At 41.8% G+C, this 22,487-nt stretch overlaps 1 protein-coding gene across 5 annotated transcripts in view; it reads left to right on the forward strand.

Moving 5' to 3' along the window:
- Window positions 1–22,179, forward strand: part of LOC139654770 (obg-like ATPase 1) — a 39,473-nt gene extending 17,294 nt beyond the window's left edge. For 4 of the 5 annotated variants that reach the window (XM_071531934.1, XM_071531935.1, XM_071531936.1 and 1 more), the window contains 7 exons: window positions 404–579; window positions 4,674–4,754; window positions 5,089–5,186; window positions 15,000–15,140; window positions 15,730–15,826; window positions 19,563–19,685; window positions 21,785–22,179. In XM_071531934.1, the coding sequence (XP_071388035.1) occupies window positions 404–579; window positions 4,674–4,754; window positions 5,089–5,186; window positions 15,000–15,140; window positions 15,730–15,826; window positions 19,563–19,685; window positions 21,785–21,886 (818 nt within the window). In that variant the 3' untranslated portion in view covers window positions 21,887–22,179. The remainder of the gene's footprint in view (window positions 1–403; window positions 580–4,673; window positions 4,755–5,088; window positions 5,187–14,999; window positions 15,141–15,729; window positions 15,827–19,562; window positions 19,686–21,784) is intronic. The other variant, XM_071531937.1, reaches the window with a different exon arrangement.
- The last annotated feature ends 308 nt before the right edge of the window (window positions 22,180–22,487 follow it).

Raw genomic sequence — 22,487 nt, forward strand, 5'->3', positions numbered from 1 at the left:
GTTTCTTGTTTCTTACACTTGCAGGTTGAATAGAAAGATAAAATATATTCATGAATATGTTTATTGTATTTGTTATGACTTTCCTGTGACTCCCACTGTGCTTTTTCAAGTGGATGTGTTTATTTTTTCAATATTCTCTGTAAAAAGTAATTATTGTTGGCTACCTCTAATCACTGTTCTACATTTGATCTCAAAAAGTCAATGTCATTGATTCTTTTGTGGTGTGTGTGTGTGTGTGTGTGTGTGTGTGTGTGTGTGTGTGTGTGAGTGCGTGCGTGCATGCGTGCGTGCATGCGCCGTATGTGCAAGGGTGTGTTCTTGTTGCTGAAAAAATAATACTTAAGACATTGTTGTCTTGATGCTGTGGGTGTTTTTGCTGTGTTTGTGCGTGCTGTTGCTGCAGGTGCCTTTGAGGATGAGGATATCATCCATGTGGAGGGGACAGTGGACCCAGTGAGGGATATGGAGATCATCCACGAGGAGCTGAGGCTGAAGGATGAGGAGATGATCGGACCTATTATTGACAAGCTGGAGAAGACGGCCATTAGAGGCGGTGACAAGAAACTCAAACCTGAATACGTGAGTCAATGTCCCAGCATGCCCGTTGCTCCCCCTCACAGCAAGGCACAAATAATAACCCTCCCACACACATGGCCAAGGAGAAAAAAGTATGTATTTTTTTTTTATCTCCCTCCAATAGGTCTCGCCCCCTCCCCCTGCCCCATTTTTTTTCTTTTCTGAGATTGAAAGTGATCAGGGGTCAGAGGTTTTCTGCTGTAGAAATCATTAATAGAGAGTTACTTATTCAGCTGCTAACCCTGGGTCACAGCACTGGGCTAATGAAAGTGTTTCCACACGGCTCTTTTCATCTAAAGTAATACTCAAATCACAGTACAGCTCTTGCTCATGCTTATACACCTACAGCAGCTCGGGAAATTGTGCAAGGCCATACAATAGGTGACACACAAGCCTATATCTTGCTATGAATACAGTAAATGTTTGGAATATTCTTTGACAGAGCGTTCATGGGTTATATTCAGTGAAGCACAGGGCAAAATACATGGCAAGATCAGAAAAAAAAACACAACCTGTATATCAGATCAAAATGTATGTGGATGCAAAACACATTCACATGGTCATATTGTTAAGGTAATGAGGCTGAGCAGGCAATGTTGGCGATGAGTTGGTTATAACTGTGTCACGTTGCCGTTCCATCACCAGAGCAGGGTGGGATATAGCAGGCAGTGATGATGTGACACGCAATATCAGTGTTCAGGGCAGAGAGAGGGTGACCCCAATGCAGAATGGGCCAACAAGCGAGGTAATCTGGCCTTTCACTCGGAGCGGCATGCCCAATTTCAGGCCCCGACACACCAAGGCTCTGACCACTCATTACGCTAACGAGAGGGGCCATTTCACCTGCTGCAGAGGCCCTGTGCCTGGCTGGTTCCCTTTGGAGTAACACCCCCCCCCACACACACACACCCCCCACCCAACACCACCACCCCACACCCCACCCCACTCCCCCCACACACACCCCAGCAGCCCCACAGACAGGAGCCATTCAGGCCAGGCAGGTGGCCGCTTACGCACATAATTGCTAACAATTTTAGGCAATGAATAAAAATGATCTACATTACTTGTCAAAGGTTGCGCACACGTCGGCAAGTGAAATCTATAGAAGACCTCTTTAGATGGCGAAGAATGGTGCTTATCAAAGGCTGCACAAGCTCAGATGGGAGGGATTGTGTGATTGTCTCACAGACTGAGTCTCCCGTTTGACATGTGGAACTGCGCGTACTCCTGAGTACACATGTTTATGTCGACATTTGTATGCAGAATGTGTGCATCGCCCCAGCCACTATAAATTTACAATTTAAAAAAAGATAGGTACTTGTACTCTTTTTTCATAGTGCCACAACATACCATGAAATAACAAGGTAAATACCATGTAACTATTTACATGGTAATTACACATCCTGAGATTTAGCACTTACTGAGTAATTTGCAAGAACTTTGAATTAAGTTCTAATTTCCGTAGCTGCACCTCATTTTCCCACAGCTCCCCAGTGTCTGTTCCTTGCTGAGGATGTCTGAAATTTCATGAAGAAGAAGTGCTTTTATCTGCTCTGTGGTAAATTTAAAGAATAATTTTAATGGTTTTTGGAGGAGAGGGCAGCCTGTTTGACAAATCAGTTATCATCCAGTTAGCTGATTATTATCACATAATAGTAAATCTAATATGATGCAATATGATGTGCCATTCAGACTTATAGGGCTGGTTGCATAGACACAGCTTACATTAAGCCGTGTTTAGGCCTAAATCTCTAAATACTATATTTAGGCGGAAATAGGTTGTGATAAAACCAAACAATCACAGACAGTATTAAAAGACATATTGACAATGAAAGTCTTAAAAGACAAAACAGCTCAAATGAGTGTGCACCAAAACTGGAAAATTTGGATTTTGAGAGTGCCTTATGAAAATATATACACATATCTGGCTCATTGTAATTGAGAATCCTGGATTAATTTGCATTTGCACTTTTTGCTTCTGTTGGTGCTAAGTGGTTATCACTGCCACAGTCTGTTCTCCTACACTGTCATCAACCAACATAAAACTGAACTCAAGCCTTCTGCCTTCTTGGAGGTTGAGGTTTAGCCCTTCTCAAGTCCTGGAGTGGATCTAATTATTTTCTGGGAAAACAAATTATTCAAGTCCAGACTAGTTTAAATCAAGGATTTTAGTTCATCCAGAGTAAGAGACTTTAAGTCTAGAGCAGGAGTGTCCAAAATGAAATGTGGGTGGTGAAATATGAGCCAAATAATGCAATTGGACATTCATTATTGAGAAATGGAAACATTTTTTAGACTTTAGTCAGACATTGGGTTTGTTAATATGCCTTGTAATAAGCTAGCTATCTCAAAATCACTCTTCAAATGTTATATTGCACTAAAAAATTCTTATCACTTTCTTGAACCTTTAAAGCGACTAATGTACATTTTTTACGGCCTCTAGATGGATGAGACAGTAGACTTTCAAAGTGGTTTATAGCAAACAAATGCAAATAGTGTAGGAAAGTTAACATGCATTACTATTACTGTGCAAGATATATAAAAAATAATCCTATAGCAAATCATTGTGGGTGAGAATTCCAATATTGCTCCTATGCATTCCCAGTTCAACATAATGCACTCCCGGAAATACAATTTTGCATATGTGTGATTTGCAACCTGCTAATAATAGTGTTAAAGCACAAGAAGACAGGTTGTCTGGATGCAGATCCACATGGATCCTATCCATCCAGAACAAAGCAGGCCAGTGCAAATGAGTCTTATGCTTAATTCATGTACATGCAACCAGCCCAGAGCATATTACAGTATGAATTGGTATAAAGACTTGAATCCATTTTGCGAGTGCTGTATGTACAAGAACAATGTTTCATTGCTTTTGTCCGTTTGAATCCCCAAATTCCCTTTCCTTACAAAACAATAATAAGAAGCCGGCCCACCAGCAGCGTTTCATGGTGGCAGGCGTATGTGTTTGACCCCTGTGGGACCTATATGCCTTTTATTAACACCTGCCTGTTAGAGGAGCGCTGCACGGAGGCTGCGAGCTGATGAGGGAAACCTGGAGCGGGTTCAGCCTGTGTCACTGGCCGTTTGCTGTTTCCATTTCACAGATGATTAATCTCTCTGTGAAGACTTGGGCCGGCGCGGGCGGAGTGTGTGCCGCTCTTCCTGCGCTCTCTCCCGCTGGCTGCACTCTGGCTGCCTGACTAAAAGGCCTTTAGAATTCCTGTGGAGAGAGATGTGCAGAGAGTGAATGCAGCTGGCTGGGGGTCAGTGTGTGGAGCTTTTTCTGCCATTGTGTAATTGAGGCTCTGGCAGGCTTTTTTCCTCAGTTCTTTCAAAAGGGAGTATGATTGTGAAGTGCTGCAAGGGTTTGGGGAGGAAAAAGGAGGTAGGGGGAGTGTTGCAGGGGGTGGGGGAGTTTTTATATGAAGGGGGAGGTTAAGTTGACAGGAACAAAAAGAATGTGTTCCGCTAATTTCTGTGGGGCTGGATCAACAATAATAGGCTCAATTTCTTTATTACAAATTTTATAACTGCCTCCCTCCCATTTTCCCACCCTTTTCCGCTTCCAGATCCTGTCAAGACCCAATCTTGCCTGTGGTCTCAACCCACAAGTACCTCAATAATGAATGTGGCATACATAGCTGGAAATGCTCAATATTTTCTCCAGAAGAAACAGTGAATAATTAGTACTGTACCTCACCAGTGCATATTCAATATGACTACATGCTGCAGAGTGCCTGAGGAAGAACTAATAATTTACACATAACTAACCAACTTGCAATTAGTTCCCTGCTCTTTCCAATTTCATTCTCACCCTATCCTTTTCATCAAACAGTCCCTATGGAATATCAATGTACATAACTGTGACTCCCCAGAAGGCATTTTGTCATGATTTAAAGGTGGGAAGGGGTCTTTTGCGTTTCCATCCCTGTCAAAGCCAGGCCACTCCTGTTTGAATACGAGCACAGCCATTGTTCATTTTGGCATCAGGATGCCATGCATTTAGGAAATAATTACCCCATACCCTGCTGGGTTTATATTCTTTTTCATCTCCTTTAATGGCTTCTTGTTCATTCTCTTTTAATCCCAAACAGGACGTAATGTGCAAAATGAAGAGCTGGGTAGTGGATGAAAAGAAACATGTCCGCTACTATCACGATTGGAACGACAAGGAGGTAAGTCTTTGATGTTACACTCAAATTTATTAACGTGATTTATCTTGGTAATCATTTCATCTGGCCTGAAAGTCCAACTGCTATGTTTTTTGTGCAGGGTCTTATCACAAGCTAATATGCACGCTTGTCTTTTTCTGCTGGTTATTACTTTTTCTACAAACTAATGACATCTGTCCGTGCTGATCTTGATCTAGAGGCTTTATAGATGCTCCCCACAGTGCCTAGACCAGACCCTAATTTGATTTGGCTTCACTTATCTCTCCCTGCATGGTCTTCAAAGGCTACTTTGGAAAGTTTGGATTCTTAGTACTTGCCTTCTCTTTGTTTGTCACAGATCGAAGTGTTGAACAAATACTTGTTTTTGACATCCAAACCAATGATTTACCTCGTTAACCTCTCTGAGAAGGACTACATAAGGAAAAAGAACAAATGGTAAGTGCTTAGAAGTAGGGTGGGAGCAGACACATTGCACTCTCTATTAATCATCACCAAAGAGCCTGCCTTCTGCTTATGTATTCAGTCACATCGATGTCTACTAACTTTCATAGAACATTTTCTTAATACTTTTTGCGTGTGTGTGTGTGTGTGTGTGTTGCGGTGCGAGAAGTGTGTGTGAGAATTACCCACACTGGTCTACTGACTCTCGTCTCCTGCTGGCAAAAACGGTTATATGTTTGTGAGAGGATCTGCCTGGAGGTGGCACTAAGTATGCTCTAACACAACATCCAGCTCTGCAAACCCCAGCCAGCCCCCAGACTCTGCACTTCATTAAGCACTTACTAGCATATGGTCTCCATTTTCCATCAAAAAATTTCTCATTTCCATACGATATCAAAGAGGGTGAAGGCTTTAAATGACAAAAAAATAAACATACATAGATTCAAAGCCAAAAAAGTAATTAATATCATCTGGAGAAGGCCAATAAATCATAAGGATAACACTCTTTAAATATTGTGATGTCTAAAATTGTTTTGCTACAAATATTTGGTTTTGTCTGAGGAGCCCACTGTCTTCAGATGTTGTTGCTCAATACAGAGAATATTAGTAGCATGCTTTACGAGCTTCACTTTACAGACATGAAATTCCCATAGATCACAGTGGCATTTGTGTCTTTATTTATGTTACACTGAGGAATGGAAATGGGCTTGTATCTACTGTGTCGTTTAATGTACAGGGATGTGTATTTACTTTTCAGGTGCACCCTTATTCGTAATCACCAAACTGATTGAGAATGACTTTGCATGCACTAATATAAACTTCTCTTCCAGACCTGTGATCTTCTGTTCTGTCAAACATACTTTTTATAGTAATGTTATGATCTGGCCACAGTGAGAGCAGATCTAGAAGATCGGTGTGAGACATCCATTATATCTGAAAGGGATACTTATCCACACTACAGCCGTTTTGTCAATAACAACATCTTGTGGATTGTTATCACACTTTTCCAATTGCCCTCTAGGCTTTTGGTGTCAAACAGTTCTTACAGCATTTGTTTTTCAGTGCTTTACTTGGCAGCATTGTATTAAAAAGGGAAGTTGTTTACCTATGACTGTTTGTTAAAATGTTCTTGACACGAAAGTATGACTGTCAGACAGAGGGAGGAGGAACATTGCAAGAGAACACATAAATCAAGTGATTCATGACATGTGGAACATCAGTCATCGGCAGGAAGAGGGTTTTTCATGTTGCGTGTGTTTTTTTTTACTGTGTGAAATGCAATAAATCTTAGAGTGTTTTAAACAGGCAAACGGTAGTGCTCAGATGTCCTGAGGGCTCCACGTTGAACAATGTGAACATCAAAGTGTTGATGTTTGACAAGTGATGAGTCACTTCCCTTGTCCAGAGAGGAGCTCACACCTGTATGGAGATGATTACAGGTAGATCTGGCTGCCCCTAATTGTACAATAAATGCTGCTCTCAGCCCTAATGGCAGCTAGTCTGCAGCAGAGACGCCAGACTGCCATTTGGCTGTCGCCATGCTCCCGTGTTTTTCCACCAGCACAGTTGAGATGATGATACGGTTAAGGACTATTCAAAGCAAACAGCAAGACAAATTGCAATTTCAGCTTTAATGTGTGGAGGGAAGACGGAGAATCCTAGAATGAGGCAAATAAGCCAATTTCATCTGTGTCGCTCAGGACACCCACTCAGGCCATTTTGCAGGCTCACCTCACTGCATTTTTTGAAGTACAGTTATATTTTGCAATGTTTTGTTCATTGCATTTTGTCTTTCAGGCTCGGAGTTGATGCTATTAATTTTGTCGCAATCGCATCCCACCATACATTATTTTTTAGGTTGAAAAACATGCAGGTTCCATACATTTATGCAACCTGAAAGAAAAGTGATAGTAATTATTAAGGACACTCAACTGTGTGTTGTGGAAAGATTATCGCTGAACACCATCATATATTACACTAGCCTTATCAGATGTAGGAGATAGCAGTAGTCTTATCGGACTTATTGAGGTTCCAAAAAAAGATCCATTGTTAGCCAAGATCATTCTGTTTCGAGTACGGGAACCACATACCACGCTGCCCTTGTTTAGACAAGAATACACAGTATTAGCTTTAGCAAGCCATCATTAATGGAGGGATCAGAGGAGGAGCAGGGCCTCCTTTCATCCCCAGGTTCTCTGCTGGAGACAGTACATCATTTACTGTTGAGAGGAGCACATGGCTCCAATCCTATACAGTACAGTGCATGTGTATGTGTATGAGAATGCGTACATGTGCATGTTTGAAGTCTGTTTCAGAGGCGACTCCATGCTCATTTGGATGCTGGCGTAATTGCGGTGTGGAGATCAAAGGCGCGCTGGCCGAGTGATGTTCCAGAGGAGACTTTACCACACGGCCCTCTCCTCTGTGCAGAGGGGGCCGCCTGCTGCTCACCGCTCCCCTCTCCCCTCTAGCCATGCGCTGCCCCCTGCACATCCCCGCTCGTAAAAAATGATTAAGGCCGCATTTGTCATGTGTTTATGACTGAGAGGCATTGCGTGATAGGGAATGGCATCTACAAGAGTCTATCAAGAGGCTTTCTCCTCTTCCCTCGGCGTCAGTAGGCTGCCTGGAAGACTTTTGTCTATGCCACATAGTTTGTGTGTTAGAGAGGGTCATTACGGCACTGTTGATGATGTGGTGGCTGCAGTCTGCCTAGTGTTAGCGTGTTTTCACTTGTCAAGGGAGGAATGGATGATTTTACAAGCTCGTGGTCTTGCCATCTTTATCAACCTTTAATACTTTTATTAGGTTTGATATCAGATATTTCATCCTGGTCCTCATCAGACAACTAAGAGCAGTCACATTTTGTAAAGGCAAAAGACACAATTGAGAATACTCTTGATTTGCTGTCATGTTTTTTTTTTTTTTTCTTTTTCTTTTGATAATGTCCATTAAAGTAATTGGTGCCTCTTAAGTAGGTGTGTTGACCTTTAACGAAACCGGTAAGCGTGACCTGTCTGAGTGCCTCTGCCGTGTGGGTTCTCCTAGTGAGTGTAAGAACGGCGGGGTACCGTAGCTCTTTTATTAACTCTGTGTGTGTGTGTGTCTGTCTGTCTGTATGCAAGCATGTATATGTAGAGGCGTGTGCATACATGTCGCTCTGTCTCTACCAACCTACCTAGAATGTTAACTTATTTATTACTTTCTCTCTGTAAAAGTTACTTGCCTCTCAACATGTATTACATTAGGTACTTGTGTCTTGCCTTGTGCTTTAGGCTGGAAAACACAGCAAGGTTTCCTGAAACAATTAAGTACCACAGTTGCTCTTCCAGCCAACCTTTTTAATGATCATTTTCTCTGGCACTAAAGCATACAATGTTCATCCACAATTAATCCCCCCAAATTTGTCTGGGATGGCGTAATTTGGGAAAATCTCATGCCATGGTTATTCTTGTCCGCCTTTTCAGAGAAGTGTGATCTTGAAAAGACTGCCGATAATAGTTATGAACGGCAAGGCAGTGCAACTTAGTGGTTCAGGAGAGCGTCCTGTAACTGAAAAGTCACAGGTAGAATCCCAGCAACAGCCGCGTGTCCCGTTGAAGTGTCCTTGAGCAAGACACTGAATCCCAACCTGCTCACTTATGTAATGTAATGTAAATATAATGTAACAACTAGTTTAAGTTCAAATAAATCTTCCAACCTTGGTTAAAGAATGAGGAAAGGGACAGCAGATTCTGTTTGCTGAGTTTCATACTCTAGTTGGCCTCTAGGAGGAGCTTTGACAATTAAAGTGGAGTTGAAGCATGTCAGTTTTGGACCCACACTCTGAGAGCTTTCGCCCATTTTCCCAAAGCTTTTTCAGAACAGAAGATAGCCTGTGTAATTATCCACATGTTGAATAGATTCTTCATTTGCTTAACTACAGTGTTGACTTGTATTTTACTTTGTCCATTTTTGCTTTTGAAGAAGTGCAATAATAAGTCATGCGTTTTCTTTTTGTTCGATCATTTTGATGAACAGTTAGACAGCCATTTCTGAGTATCCCTCGAGATTTGGAGACAGAAGAAAAACTGGGGGGAAAGGCTATTATGATTCACTGAGAACCGTTTCATGAAAGCGGTTGCTGCAGCCCACTTCGGCTACTCCAAACCATAATTCCCATAAACACAACTGAAACTTTATTGAGTGCAAAACCACTGGCTCCATCCAAGTTTTTTAGGAACTACTGTCTAGGGAGTCACAGTTCGCTTTTCAAAGCCATGTGGGAGATATATGATCACTTGCTCCTTTTATTTTGTGTGCAGTCGTCCACTCTCTCCTTGTGTAGTGTGGGATCCTGAAAAACACTTTCCCATGGTAAGAAATGTACCCTGCTGCCCACAGTCAGTCCTAATGGAAGCCTTTAGCTAGCTTTTCAATGAGAGAAAACAACGGGAGAGGCTGTATAGTAAAACTGAACCAGATGGCGCTAATAAAGTCCTGTTGGTTCAGTTAGCCTGGTTATTGACTGTCTCTTAGTCCAGGTAATGAAAGGACACTGTTGACATGTCACACATCACTCTGTTGCGGCGATGTTGGATTTGTAGCGTACTCAACATGGTGATGCTGCCTTTGTGTTCTGGTGGTAAAGAGAGAGTGCTGTTGTTATCACTAATAAGCTAGATCCTAACTGGGGAGTGTCACGGATTCTTTTATATCAAAAGCAGCCTCTTGTTTGATCTATTATGACCCTGCAAGAAATCAGTTTGCTTCCCAAAATGCTTTTCATGGTGTAGTACAGATCACAACTTCTTACTCGCTTATCAGGCCCAGCCCAAGGACACTAATGTTGAATGAGTATCCTATAGGGGGCTGTGTCTGGTTTGGCCAATTAGAGAGCCTTGGAAAAAATCATTTAAATCAAGGTTAATAATTCATACATCTCTGTAGGAGCATAATATGCCTGCCTTGCACTGAGGCAGCTTCATACAGGAGCAAAGGAGGCCCTGGGAATTTTTCTCCTGTAAAGTCTCCAGTTTGGCATTGCAGGCATAAAAAGAAATCTCTGTGAGTTTCAAGTCTGGCTAATGATACATTTTGATAGCTTTGGCTTTGTTGAGCTGTGCTGTTTATTATCTTTGTGATAAGGTTGTAACCGAATACACATGTCACAGCAAGCGGCCTGCAGCCTTGCCAGCTCTAATGAGATAAATAAATGAATTTAGTGTTGCCACATACAGCTCCTGAACGCTTATTATCAGGGCGATTGTTGAATTGTTATGAATGGGGGAAAAGGACGCAGGATTGGAAGGGGGCATGATTGGCTGATGTTACATATGTCCTTGATTACCTTCCTTCTGCTTTTATTCTAATAAGTGACATTCTTTGTACTCCCTAGGACAGCTAGACAGTCTGACACACGATGAGAATAAATATTGCATGTGGTAGACATTAAGCTGTCATCCTGGAAAAAAGGAGAGATGGAGAAATCCGTGCGGCATTCTGCTGCACTACACTTTGCCTGCTCTTGTCACAATTGTCACATCTTGATGACTCCCCCACTCTACCCCAACCCCCTTCTTTTCTCTCTCCCAGTCAACTGCAGTGAATGACAGCATGGATACCCCATATAGAGAATTATTTTGGGTGATGTACTATATACTCCTGAGGGTTACTGTTTGAATTTCTGATGTTTGTCTTTTTTTCCCCTCCTCGCGAAGAGCCTTAAACAGGGCCACAGCTATGGTAATGCATTCTCAACTATCATCATAAGGACGGAACTGAGAGTGAGTGTTTGTTAGGGTTACGTCTGTCGCGTAAATATTTAAAGTCAAGGATTTGTCTTTGAAAATTTAATGGATGTAGTTATCAAAGAAAAGAAAGAAAGTTGTTCAAAAAAGCCTGTTACTAGCACGCCCTTGAGGTTTGTTTGAGACAGGATGCGAGATGATGCTCTTAATTAAAGCTGCTCCCATTGTGCCTGCACTGTGTTCTGTTTCCTCCAGCCCCTGATTGCTTTGAAGAGTGAAAGAAGTTGACAGTATTGGCAATGGTGTGTGTGTTTGTGCGTGTGTGTGTGTTTGTGTGTGTGTCAGATCTGCCTCCTTCTCAGAGACTGATGTGTGTAATGCCTCTCCATCCGGCCATGGCCACAGGGAGCAGAGAGCGTCTGCACTCATGTCTCTCAGGAGCTCACCACTGGGAGGATGAAAAGCATCCCACAGAGCCCCCGACTTCCCAGCCTCAAAAGCCACCATGAGCTCATACCTCTCATTTCTGTCTCCCTTCATAGGGGAAGGGAAGAGGAGGGGGTTAGGATGCTGTGTGCCACAGTGCCTTCTGCAGCCGGGGACTAGCAAAACAGAAGGGACCCTTGGGTTTATTACTTGATGAGTTGGTGCCTAGCATGCAAGCCGGCAGCTGCCAAGAAATGTGAAATGGCTCAATAGCACAAGGCTGATGTAAACAGGTTCAGGTGCTGAGCCAGTCTGTCTGGTCGCGGGTGGGTCAGTAATGAAGTTGCAGAAGAGGGTGAGGCAGGTAGTGGATTACTCCTCAGGTCTGTCAGCATTCAATTGCATCTGAAAGGAGGCACTCAGAGTGGAGGTGATGGCCCACCTTTTACAGGCTTACCTGGCTAAGCGCTGATAATAAAGCCAGCCTGTATGAATGCATGTCAGACACAGGCCCAGGTCATTGTCTCAGGTAGCTGCACCTGTACTTTAGCAGCTCCCATTGTTTTCCCCTCCTGAGTCGTTTAAGCAGATCAAAGCTCTGACAAAGCCCAGGGAAGCCCCAGGCATGCGGAAACACAGGAATTATTCCCCCTTCAGGATTCCCACACAAAAAGACAAATAGACTGGCCCCAGAGGGAGGCCCCCTGTGGGACGTCTCCATTCAGACCCAGCCTGTTGTGGAAGCTCCTTTTGTTTTTGCTTTTTTGTTTTGTCATTATTTCACTACATATTGTGCTTTTAATCGCACATATAGTAAGTGCTACGGGCATCAAATCTAAAGCTTACAACAAATAGCATGTGAAAGCTGTTTTTCTTGTTGTAAAATGACCAGATAAAGGAGTGATTTTCACGGTGCTGATTTAACATTCAACTTATCTTATAATACCAATTAACCTAAACTGAAAAAATAACTGCATATTGTGTTTTAGATTTGTCAAGTTGATGGTGAAAGCACATATATATGAAAAAGCTAAGTATACTTGCTTTTGAAATATTTTTTCTCCTTGAATTGAGAGCAGCAGGAAAAGCAGCACAAACATGGCTTGTTCCTCAGTCTTGTTTGAGCCTTTTAAGCTGGTGAATGATTAGCAGAAATAATGTCCCTGTCACCCTTAATCACATTAAAACGTGGTTAACATTTAATTTTTCCCACTTGATATGCAAAAATTTCCACTAGATTTGCAGCAAAGGCCATTGGAATTCCATTATAAAAAGAATAAAAATTTCAGGCATCATTTGTTCAGAGAAGGATATCAAGACCAGAAAGTGCTGAATCTTTCTATTAACGGAGCAGTGAGAGATGGCACTCAATGCTAGGACATAATGGGAGACTGACAAGACACACACACAGACACACACGCACACACACACATACACACATACACACACACACACACACACACACACACACACACACACACACACACACACAATCTCTCTTGTTGGATTTTTTGTAACTCATACTTGTAAAACCTTATGCTAGAGAACACCAACACCCACATTTTATTTTTTCTTAGAATTACTCAAACCTGTGCATAATAATTCCAAGCAATCTTGATGTGAAGATGTGAATGATCACCAAATGAGAGATATATCCAATTAAACCTCCCTTGAGGAATAAAAAAGCAAGCCTATTTCTTATTTCATAGAATGAGATGGGACGGAAGCGGTACACCAGACTTAACTCAAGCTCTAAACACCAAGAGGTGTGAAGCCTTGATGTAAAGAAAACGTGATTCTTATCAACACTTTGGTCTTCATAACATGAATCCTTTTTAGGTTATTATTTAGAATTTCATGCATGACTGAGAAACACCTTTGCTATCTTTTGATATGAACAAAGGCATGTTGTTGTACATTAACATTTTGCCCAATTTATACATCCACACAAAATTTCCTACAAATAATTGGAAAGGACATAAATACAAATTGCAAAGTGGCATGACTAGACAGTGGTGAAGTTGACAGAATTGGTTTTGGAAGTCATGTTGACGGAGCATCAAAGCTCTTAATTGACAATGCTTTGTTTCTGGAGTTGAGGGAAGGGGGTGTTTCATGTTCCTGTGGCAAGGTGTTTGTCTGCTCCTATGTCACTCAGTGCAAGGACCCAGAGACCCCCATGCTCATTTGCAGCTCACGTTCCCCATCTCGGCTTCACATTATTAAAATCATCCCTCAGCCTTCTACCAAGAGCCTCTTTGTTACTTGGCTGGCTTGGCTCGGCTCTGTCAAGTCTTCACCAATTACAGTCTCAGGTACAATGGTCTATTCACAGGATCACAGCCCTTGACTGGTGTGGGGAGAGTGATTTGTGAATCATTATTCAGCCGCCTGTAGAGAACGCGATACCTGAGGAATGCAAATAACGTGCCACCAAATAGACAGCTGTGCTCCTAAAAGTGACAAACTACAGCTGTTATTATCTCAGATTGGATTTTTTCCCCTCTTGGAGAGCCAGCCATCTCCTATGTTTTCAAGTTTTCAGTTTTGACTAAATGTGATTTTTTTTTTTGTCCTTTATGAGACATAGTGACCACCTTATTGCGGTGGCTGTCAAACCTCAACTACATACATAGTGCTAACAGAAAGGGAAATATTAGGTTATGGTTCTTAATAGATGTGTGTCTGAGCAGACAGACAGACTGGCGTATGAGGCATTTAAAATTTAGCCCATAGTGTTATTCATGCTTGTTGGGAAACGCATCCAATAAAAGCAAAACTGTGGTTTCCCGGGACAGCCATTGCCTGTCAGATGTTGTGTATTGATAATCATTTGGTAGGAGCGGTGATACGGTACTGTAGGTGATAAAGCAGTGACATTGTTATTGGAATAGATGTGGTATTGAGGTGTTGCGGCCCCTCCCAGTCTTTGATTTCTTATAGGCTTTAAACAGGAAACTAGGATTACAGATAATGACAGGGACCCTTAGAATCAATCCAGCCTAGGAGCTCTGTCAGGCCCGCCGTGTGAAAATGGATTTGTGTGATGCTGTTCTTTGAGACCTGTCCAATCCCAGCCTGAAAGCATGTGGGGCTAATCTCATAATTGCCCTAACTCCCTTATATTGTTCTGACTGAGAGTTACCATTAACTGTAAGACATTGCAGGATATCTTTGTCCTGCAATGTCAGGTGCCCTGCTGAATTGGAAGGCAAAAAAAACTCTCAAACAGTTAGGGGAGCGACAAAGACATTTATAAGTGGGAAAACTACACTTAGTGGGTAGTTTTGCTTCCACTTCCCCCTGGCCTTGCAGTAATTGTTTGGTTGGACACTAACTGGTTGAATGAATTCTATTTGTCCATTATAATAAAAAATAGGGCGGCACATTTCTTTTAAAATCTTTATGAATCTGTATTATATCATACGAGCACATGCCGTTTCATTATAAATTCTTAGTTGGAAAGTTTCACGGAAAGAAAGTGAAACTCTCTCTGACAGAAATGCTACCTTGGGAGCACAATCTCCCGCAACGGTACAGTAAACATTCATGCGTTGAGCCGCTCTCATGAATATGCATGCACCAGCAGATAACAAATACTTTACATGTCAGTCAAGCCCTCCAACTAGTTGTGTGGCTGCTGTTTTACCAGGTTGGTGAAAATCAAGGAGTGGGTGGACAGTCATGACCCAGGGGCCTTGGTCATCCCCTTCAGCGGAGGTCTGGAGAGCCAGCTACAGGACATGAGTGAAGAGGAGAGGCAGAAGTACTGCACAGAGCACAAGACGCAGAGGTTAATTAGCATTCAGTCTCCCCACACTTTATTATCAACTGTGTCCTCCATGCACTCCTTTAATTGCATGTGCTGATAGAATAATAAATGGCAGAGTAATTACCATTATAAAGCAAAGGATCCCTCTCTTTACCGAACAACTCAGTCAAAGGGTTTTCCTCTAAATTAAGTTTTTAACTGTCATCTGTCATCTGTAGGTATAATTATAACTTGGGCATTTTGGGTTTATTGTTCTCATGTGAAAACCTCTATGGAGAGAAAGAAATTGTGACAGCAGATTTTTTTTTTCTCTCTGGGCACAGAACGAGGCGTTGGGTTGAATTCTTAAAAATGCTAAATGAGTCTACAAGCTTTCCAATTAATCAAAGAAACCATTGGAGAGTTGAATGTCCTATGTGAAACGAAGTGACCCATCTTATTAATTTAATGAGTTTGTATTTGAATGAATGGGGCCTTGCCACCGAAGTGAACTTTGACTAGGAATCAGTGCCAATAAAGAATCCTTAACTAGTCCTTGTGTTTGCTTCAGTTTAGGTCTCTCCATTCAAACTGAATTTTCTCTCCCCCTCTCTTTGCGTAATTCCACCAGTGTCCTGACCAAGATCATCAAGACAGGCTACTCAACCCTGCAGCTTGAGTACTTCTTCACTGCTGGACCAGATGAGGTCCGTGCATGGACCGTTCGGGTAAGAGCCAGCTGCCAGTTGTGTGCACCAATGAGTGTGAGGGTGCGCACCCGACACACACACACACACACACACACACACACACACACACACACACACACACACACACACACAGTGTTCCACGTTCCACCCTGCTGGCACCCTCACTGATATCGCACACTTTCAACTTTGTCATGGTTGTGCTTTAGCTAGTCATTACAGGCCAAGGATAACTTCAATTACTGGTGAGCTGCTGAACAGTGAAAGTGGGGGCTACATTGATTGAGGAGGGCAACAATTGATTTTGCCCATTACGTCCATGAGAATGTTTCCATCCTGTGCAGATCTGCCTGCCCTCCTCCTGCCGCTAGAGATAAGGGGCCGGTGCATTGTGCCTGCCTAATCTGTGTGACGGGGGTTGTCTGTGCCGAAATTGATGTCGCTTTTCATCCGACTGTTTGTGGGCCTTGCTGGGGGCTCCTCCTCCCTGTGTGTCTCAGTTTACTGAGCCCGGCCCGCCAAGAGCTTTGTGCAACGGGATCGCAGGATTTACATCAATACAGATGTTGGCTTGGCATGCTGCTATTGTATAAAAGTTTTTTTTTTTTTTTTTTTTTTTTTTGAGCAAATGAAAGGATTGAGTGCAGTTATGATAAGGTATTTGACTTGTCAAGAGCTACATGCACTTCAGATAGGGGGTTAAAAAATCTGGAAAAGTCATGTGAAAGTTTTTGAAAACTTAAAGCAGATTTGGGTTGTACCATGTCATAGTAATTCATATCTATCATTCAGTCCCTCAGTCCCCTAGGAATTTATGATTTTGCCATCACCTATTTTTTTTTAACAGTTCTGCAGATATTGCAAGGCATTACAATTTTGATACACCATCAAACCTTTACAGTATAGAATGCTTTAAGTCCTTTTAAAATAACAGGGACTACAATTTTCACAAATCATTGCAATTTTACTGCAGTAGCATCTAGTCAAAGCACTTGTCACAAAGCAGATCATTGCAGTTTTGTGCCTTGGATCACAACTCTCATCAATCTTCACATGCCTAAGGCGAATAAACAGAAGACCCTGCAAATTGGATAAGCTGCTGTTTTTATGGTCACAATAATGACAGAAAATCTCATGGAGGGTCACTATCACTATCACAGTCACTGTGGATATTTACACTATTTAAAAGTTTTAATCCTCTCTAAATTTGTCATTACTAATGGACTCACAATTATTCTAAATTAAACATGACAAATTATTTATGTGTTGACTGCAGCAGCAATATGTGCTATGATATGTCCTTGACAGGACACTGATACTTTTTTAGTTACTAAAATTACTAAATTACTCACAGTACAGGTGGTTACATGTCTGATTTTTTTTTTCTACAAAGATTTCGTTACATTCTTTATGCTGAATTTGCCAAAATGCATGGGATTTCAGCTTCCATATAGTAATTTAGTACAGAGTGGAATAAATGGCCCTAAGAGTGAGTCTGAGTCCAGTCTCTGACATTTTGTACAAGACAAAAAACTGTTTACCACAGTTGGTATTTCAACATCCAACCTAATGTTATACTGAGCCACTTCCTAACTTATTTTCCTATGGAGATCGAGGGAAATTGAGGTTTGAAGGAACCCCGCTGCTGAAGTGACCCTGGATAACCTCAGGTGTGGTGGTGGGAGGGTATTGGCTGGTACATTAGCTCAGGGTCTGAACTATAGATCCATACATGAATTCCTCACTAAAAGAAAGCACTGTTGGAAAAAGTTTATACTATAAATCCCATTGAGATGTGGCAAGCTGCATTTAATGCCCAGCTATCTGGAAGAAAGATATCAACAGTCTGGTGTTATTTTGACAGGTCACAAACTTTACATAGTTATTGTGAGTAAGGCATGTAAACAAATGCTGCCTAAACATACAGACTAAATAGCTCATACTGTGTACTTTGTTCTAATATTCACGGTTTGTTCAGAAATGCAGATTTCATGAGAAAGCAAATGCATGAATATCATATGACTGCCCTGATATTTTTGCCACAGCGGGTATTATAATTTTTTTAACCACTGTAATTAACATGAATATCAAAGCTCTAAGTGAAGACCAGCCACTTTGAAATAGACTCACCTAAACATTGATTATTTTATATTAATATAAAATGTATTGCTGTAGATTCACCCACAGATGCGATGACCCATGCCTACACAAGTTTGTATACAGGAACTTTGGGGGAAAATATTTTACGGCTTCTCAGTTTAACAGACTGTACTTAGGCCAGAGGAGGAGGTGAGATCACTATTTGTTTTTACAGGAAACATTACTTTTTATTCAGGTGACATCATCTTGTTTGGGTGCACACTCGTCCCAGCATGAGTGATGTCCTCACTATTTGCAAAGTCCTGGAACACTTCAAAGGCATCCTCAAAAACACGGTTGTCCTCCTTGACATAACTGATTACAGCTAGCCTTGATTGTGTGTGAGGGGCATTTAGTCAGGTAAGCATCAGTGAGTAACTATATTAAGCCAATACATCTTGCATTGTAAAAACTACACTCAGTAATGTCGTGTTCCTAAGTCCTTTAGCATGCTTTATTAGGCAGCCTCGAGGTGACCATTATCTATCAGCCTGCTCTGCATAGCTCTTAACTAGGACAATGTGGATCTCTTGTAATGCGCCATATGAAAAAAATCCCTCCCCTAATCTATTTTTCTCCAGATAGACAAACCTTGATGCTGATTAATGGTAGTTAAACTCACAAGCACTCCGTCAATGAGATTGCATAGGGATGGTAATGTATTGGAGTCATTAAATACGCATCATTCTTTTGGCATGAAATATGTTGACCCCAACCTGATTATATACATAATTAAAACTGCTCAACAGTTCCTGAGCACAGTGCTGCAGAGCAGAGAGAGAGGGAGCAGGTCGACAGGCAGGAGTCATAATGATACAGAGCAGCCACGTCACTTATTTGGGTCATTTGTCATTTCCACCCAGCATTATTTCAATGCATATAAATTGCACATTTTATCAGTCACCAGTTGTGACTTCGGCTACTAAAGAGGATTCGGTGTACAAAGAATTTATGAAACTGTTAAAATGTTATTTTGTCCTCTTTGAATTGGCATCTGAAATGATTTTATATTTTTCATGGTCAATCCATGGTGACTGACTAGGGGCGTATTTAAATGTATGTTTGGAAGATAAAATCACAACTGTCTGTTCCAAGCCAATTTAAAAAAAATCAAAAACAGCTTCAGATTCTCCGGCACTTAATGCACTCTACAGCACCGAGTGTACTACAATAAAATATTATGAAACGCATGTATTAGAATTACCAAACTTTGGTATTTCAACATAGTAAGGCACGATGCAGTGAGGTCAATACATTGCTGGCCGTTCACTGCAACACCGAGTCTTGCTGTTATGACCAGAGAGCAGAGCAGCAACCCACAATGAGGCAAGATTGCTTGGACAGAAATCAATACCACCGCGGAATGGGAATCAGAAGGCATTGATAGCAGTGCCGGGTCCTTATCGGTCTCCAGGCTGCCCTGGCAGGGCACAGCCGAGTGGAGAGCTATCCAGAAATCAGGACTGAGGCAAGAATACCCCCGACCGAACACACCCCCTAGTGATGCTCACGCCGCTATCCCCCTATCAAACACCATGTCATTCGCGTGCTGTAATCCATCTTCTCCAAAAACAATTCATTTGCCTTATGTGTCCTCTCTTTTCCTTCCTCGTGACAGAAAGGAACTAAGGCTCCGCAGGCTGCAGGGAAGATCCATACGGACTTTGAGAAGGGCTTCATTATGGCGGAAGTAATGAAATTCCAGGATTTTAAAGAGGAAGGCAGTGAGAGCGCTGTCAAGGTGAGCAGTCAGGGTGCCAGTGGAGATGAGGGGAAGTCTCCTGTGATCAGTGGAGCTGACAGTCACCACACAGCTCCTACTGCAAACTGCTCTTCACCTTTACTCAGGGGAAGAAATTACTGCACACACTCCAGCACCACTCCTGACAAGCCAACTGATTCTGGCTCTAAACACTGCCATTCTGCTCCAGCTGTGCATATCTTTATCACAATGTGTCTTAACTGGCTCATGGTAGGTCTTGCTCATAGCTCAGCCCAGTCTCTCAGAGGTAGTGCTTCTTCACCTCACCAGGCATTTATCAGATCTATAGAGTGCACTGTTAGCTTAGAGCTCTCTGTTGCCAAATCCCCAAGCCACCGTAGGCATGTGACAGTGATATAAAGAGGCAAGTTAAATAAAGTGTGAAATTCCTCAAATAAGGACTGTTTCATGGATGAACGGCACAGAAATGTGACTTGCATATCTTCTTTTTATAACTGCCAGTGTTTGTTTTGACCTTTTTACTGGGCTGTGCGCACGCCCCTGTCAGATATAATAACTGATTTCATGGTGAATTTGTGAAGACAATAACTGAGCACTAAATACTGTAGGTAATATTGCAAAATGCTTAAAATGTTTTGGTGTTTTTTTTCCCACTACAAGTGGTGATGTTTCAGGTTTGGCATCAATTCAGTTTCAAATCAGCAAATTGTTATTTAGTAATTGAAGGATTCTAGGATGCTTTTCATGTCAGAGGTGCTTATTTTTTGTTTTTCAGGGTTTTTTTTTTTTGATAATTCAATTTCAGGTTCTGAATGGACAGAACTGAAAATGTAATCCGTAATCAATTGAATTAAATGGGAAGTGACTGTAACCTTGCTATGGGTGTCATCTGTGATCAGCAGTGGCAGAGCCTGAGACGCTGTTGTACAAACATCCTATTATCATCCCCATCACCTCCCTCTGCCCACTTACAGCCTCAGCTAATCCACTGATGGTGACACACAGGGATCTACAATATGTTACTGAAAGGACCGGTGTGGAATGGACGTATTATGAAAACATTTAAACCATTTTACTATTCAAGCCTTTTTAAAATATATTTAATATTTAATTCATCGGCAGTGTATTGTCCCCGCCCTTCATAAGCTGCAAGCAGAGTGTGAAATGTGTCGGTCTCTGGGGGTTTTCACCATTGTTATCCGAGGTTGAGATCTGAGTGTCAGGTCCTTACTGCATGCTCTCTTACTAATCCCTTTTTTGGGCCTCATAAGAACATGGAGCGTTTCTGACTGTGGCATTAAGGTCCATGCTATTTAATGCCAGTTGTGGGAATAGGCTGTCTGAATAGGGCCAGTGTATGGGGATATCACATTATTAGTAATCATATCTGCTTAAGCCAAGCTTGCTGCTCCAGATGGCTGCTTTCAAGTGCAAATGAACCAGTTAGACGTGTCTGGTTTAATACATACTCAGGAATCACAAATAGCCATTGATTTTTTTTTTCTGTCTCCTTCTCCAACCAGTGTTTCTGGTGGTATTGAGCTTGGATTAAATGGTCTCCTGAGCCTTTACAGGGACATTGATTCTTCTAATTAATTGTGTGCTGTGCAGAACCAGAATGCATAAACCTGTCCGTATTAGCACTTCAAGTCAATTATTTTGAGTTTGCTGGGAAGGAGAACAAACACTTATTGTATACAAAAGAAATGTTAGAACTTATTTTGCTTCCTTGGGAAGTGTGATGATGCTGTAATCAAAGAGTTATTAACATTTTGTACTTGTGCATGTAAAACTGAAATGGGCAGAGGAGAGGATTATTCACTCAATGGGAATTTAGACACCCCTCGAAAAAAACATGGGTGCAAGTATGTGTGTGTGTGTGAGAGAGAGAGAGAGAAAGAGAGAGAGACAGAGAGAGAGCGATAATGTGTGTATCATGTTTGCAATGGGACTCAAGTTGTTTACAGTAGATGATGCATACCCATCCTGCTATTCTTTTTTTGTTATTATTTTATACATTCTATTATATATGGAAATGTGTATATGTCATTTTCCATATACATATTTTGTTTGTTTATTAATCTTCAGTAATTTTTATTTTATTTGCTATCTTACAGGCTGCAGGGAAATACAGACAACAGGGAAGAAACTACACTGTTGAGGACGGAGACATCATCTTTTTCAAATTTAACACACCAAACGCACCAAAGAAAAAGTGACTCAAGAATAATCTGCAAGCTAACATAACAAACTGTACTGTTAAGAAATTGATTTTTTTTTTTGTTTAATTCAGATTGCTGCCTACCAGGCCACTGAAGCTTCTGATACCCACTGCCACATTCTCACTGTTTGTTCTTCTGTCCTGTAGCATCGAATCCCCCTTCTTTGCCAAAGCACAGGTTCACTAAAACCTGACAGCTTTGCTATTTAAGATCAGGATCGGCCCCCCACTCCAAATTGTAGCAGCATTTGAAGAAGCGTATTACTCTCCAGATACTTCATTAATCTCCATCACTGGTGCCAGCACTGACACAGCTGACAGCGGGGACAATGCCACCTGCTCCTCTCCCCCTTCTACAGATAATGCATGTTTTACAGTAGCCCAGATGTCTACACTCAATAAAACATTTGACAAAACCAGTCCGTGTGTGTTTTGGGATGTCTGTATTGAGTAGGGCGCTGCATGGGGACGGTGATAGCGGTCCTGCCGGCCACTGATTAGAGAATTAAAAGACACAACTGACATTGGCTGTAGCAGAGAGGGGACACCTATAATTGAATCTGTAGAGTGATGCGTTTTTTAGAAGGGTAAATTTGAGA

Source organism: Centroberyx affinis, unplaced genomic scaffold (genome assembly GCF_046629955.1).
Source record: "Centroberyx affinis isolate AG114_WGS23_722 - 3 ecotype Tasmania unplaced genomic scaffold, CSIRO-AGI_Caff_v1 ptg002149l_1, whole genome shotgun sequence".
NCBI lineage: Eukaryota > Metazoa > Chordata > Actinopteri > Beryciformes > Berycidae > Centroberyx > Centroberyx affinis.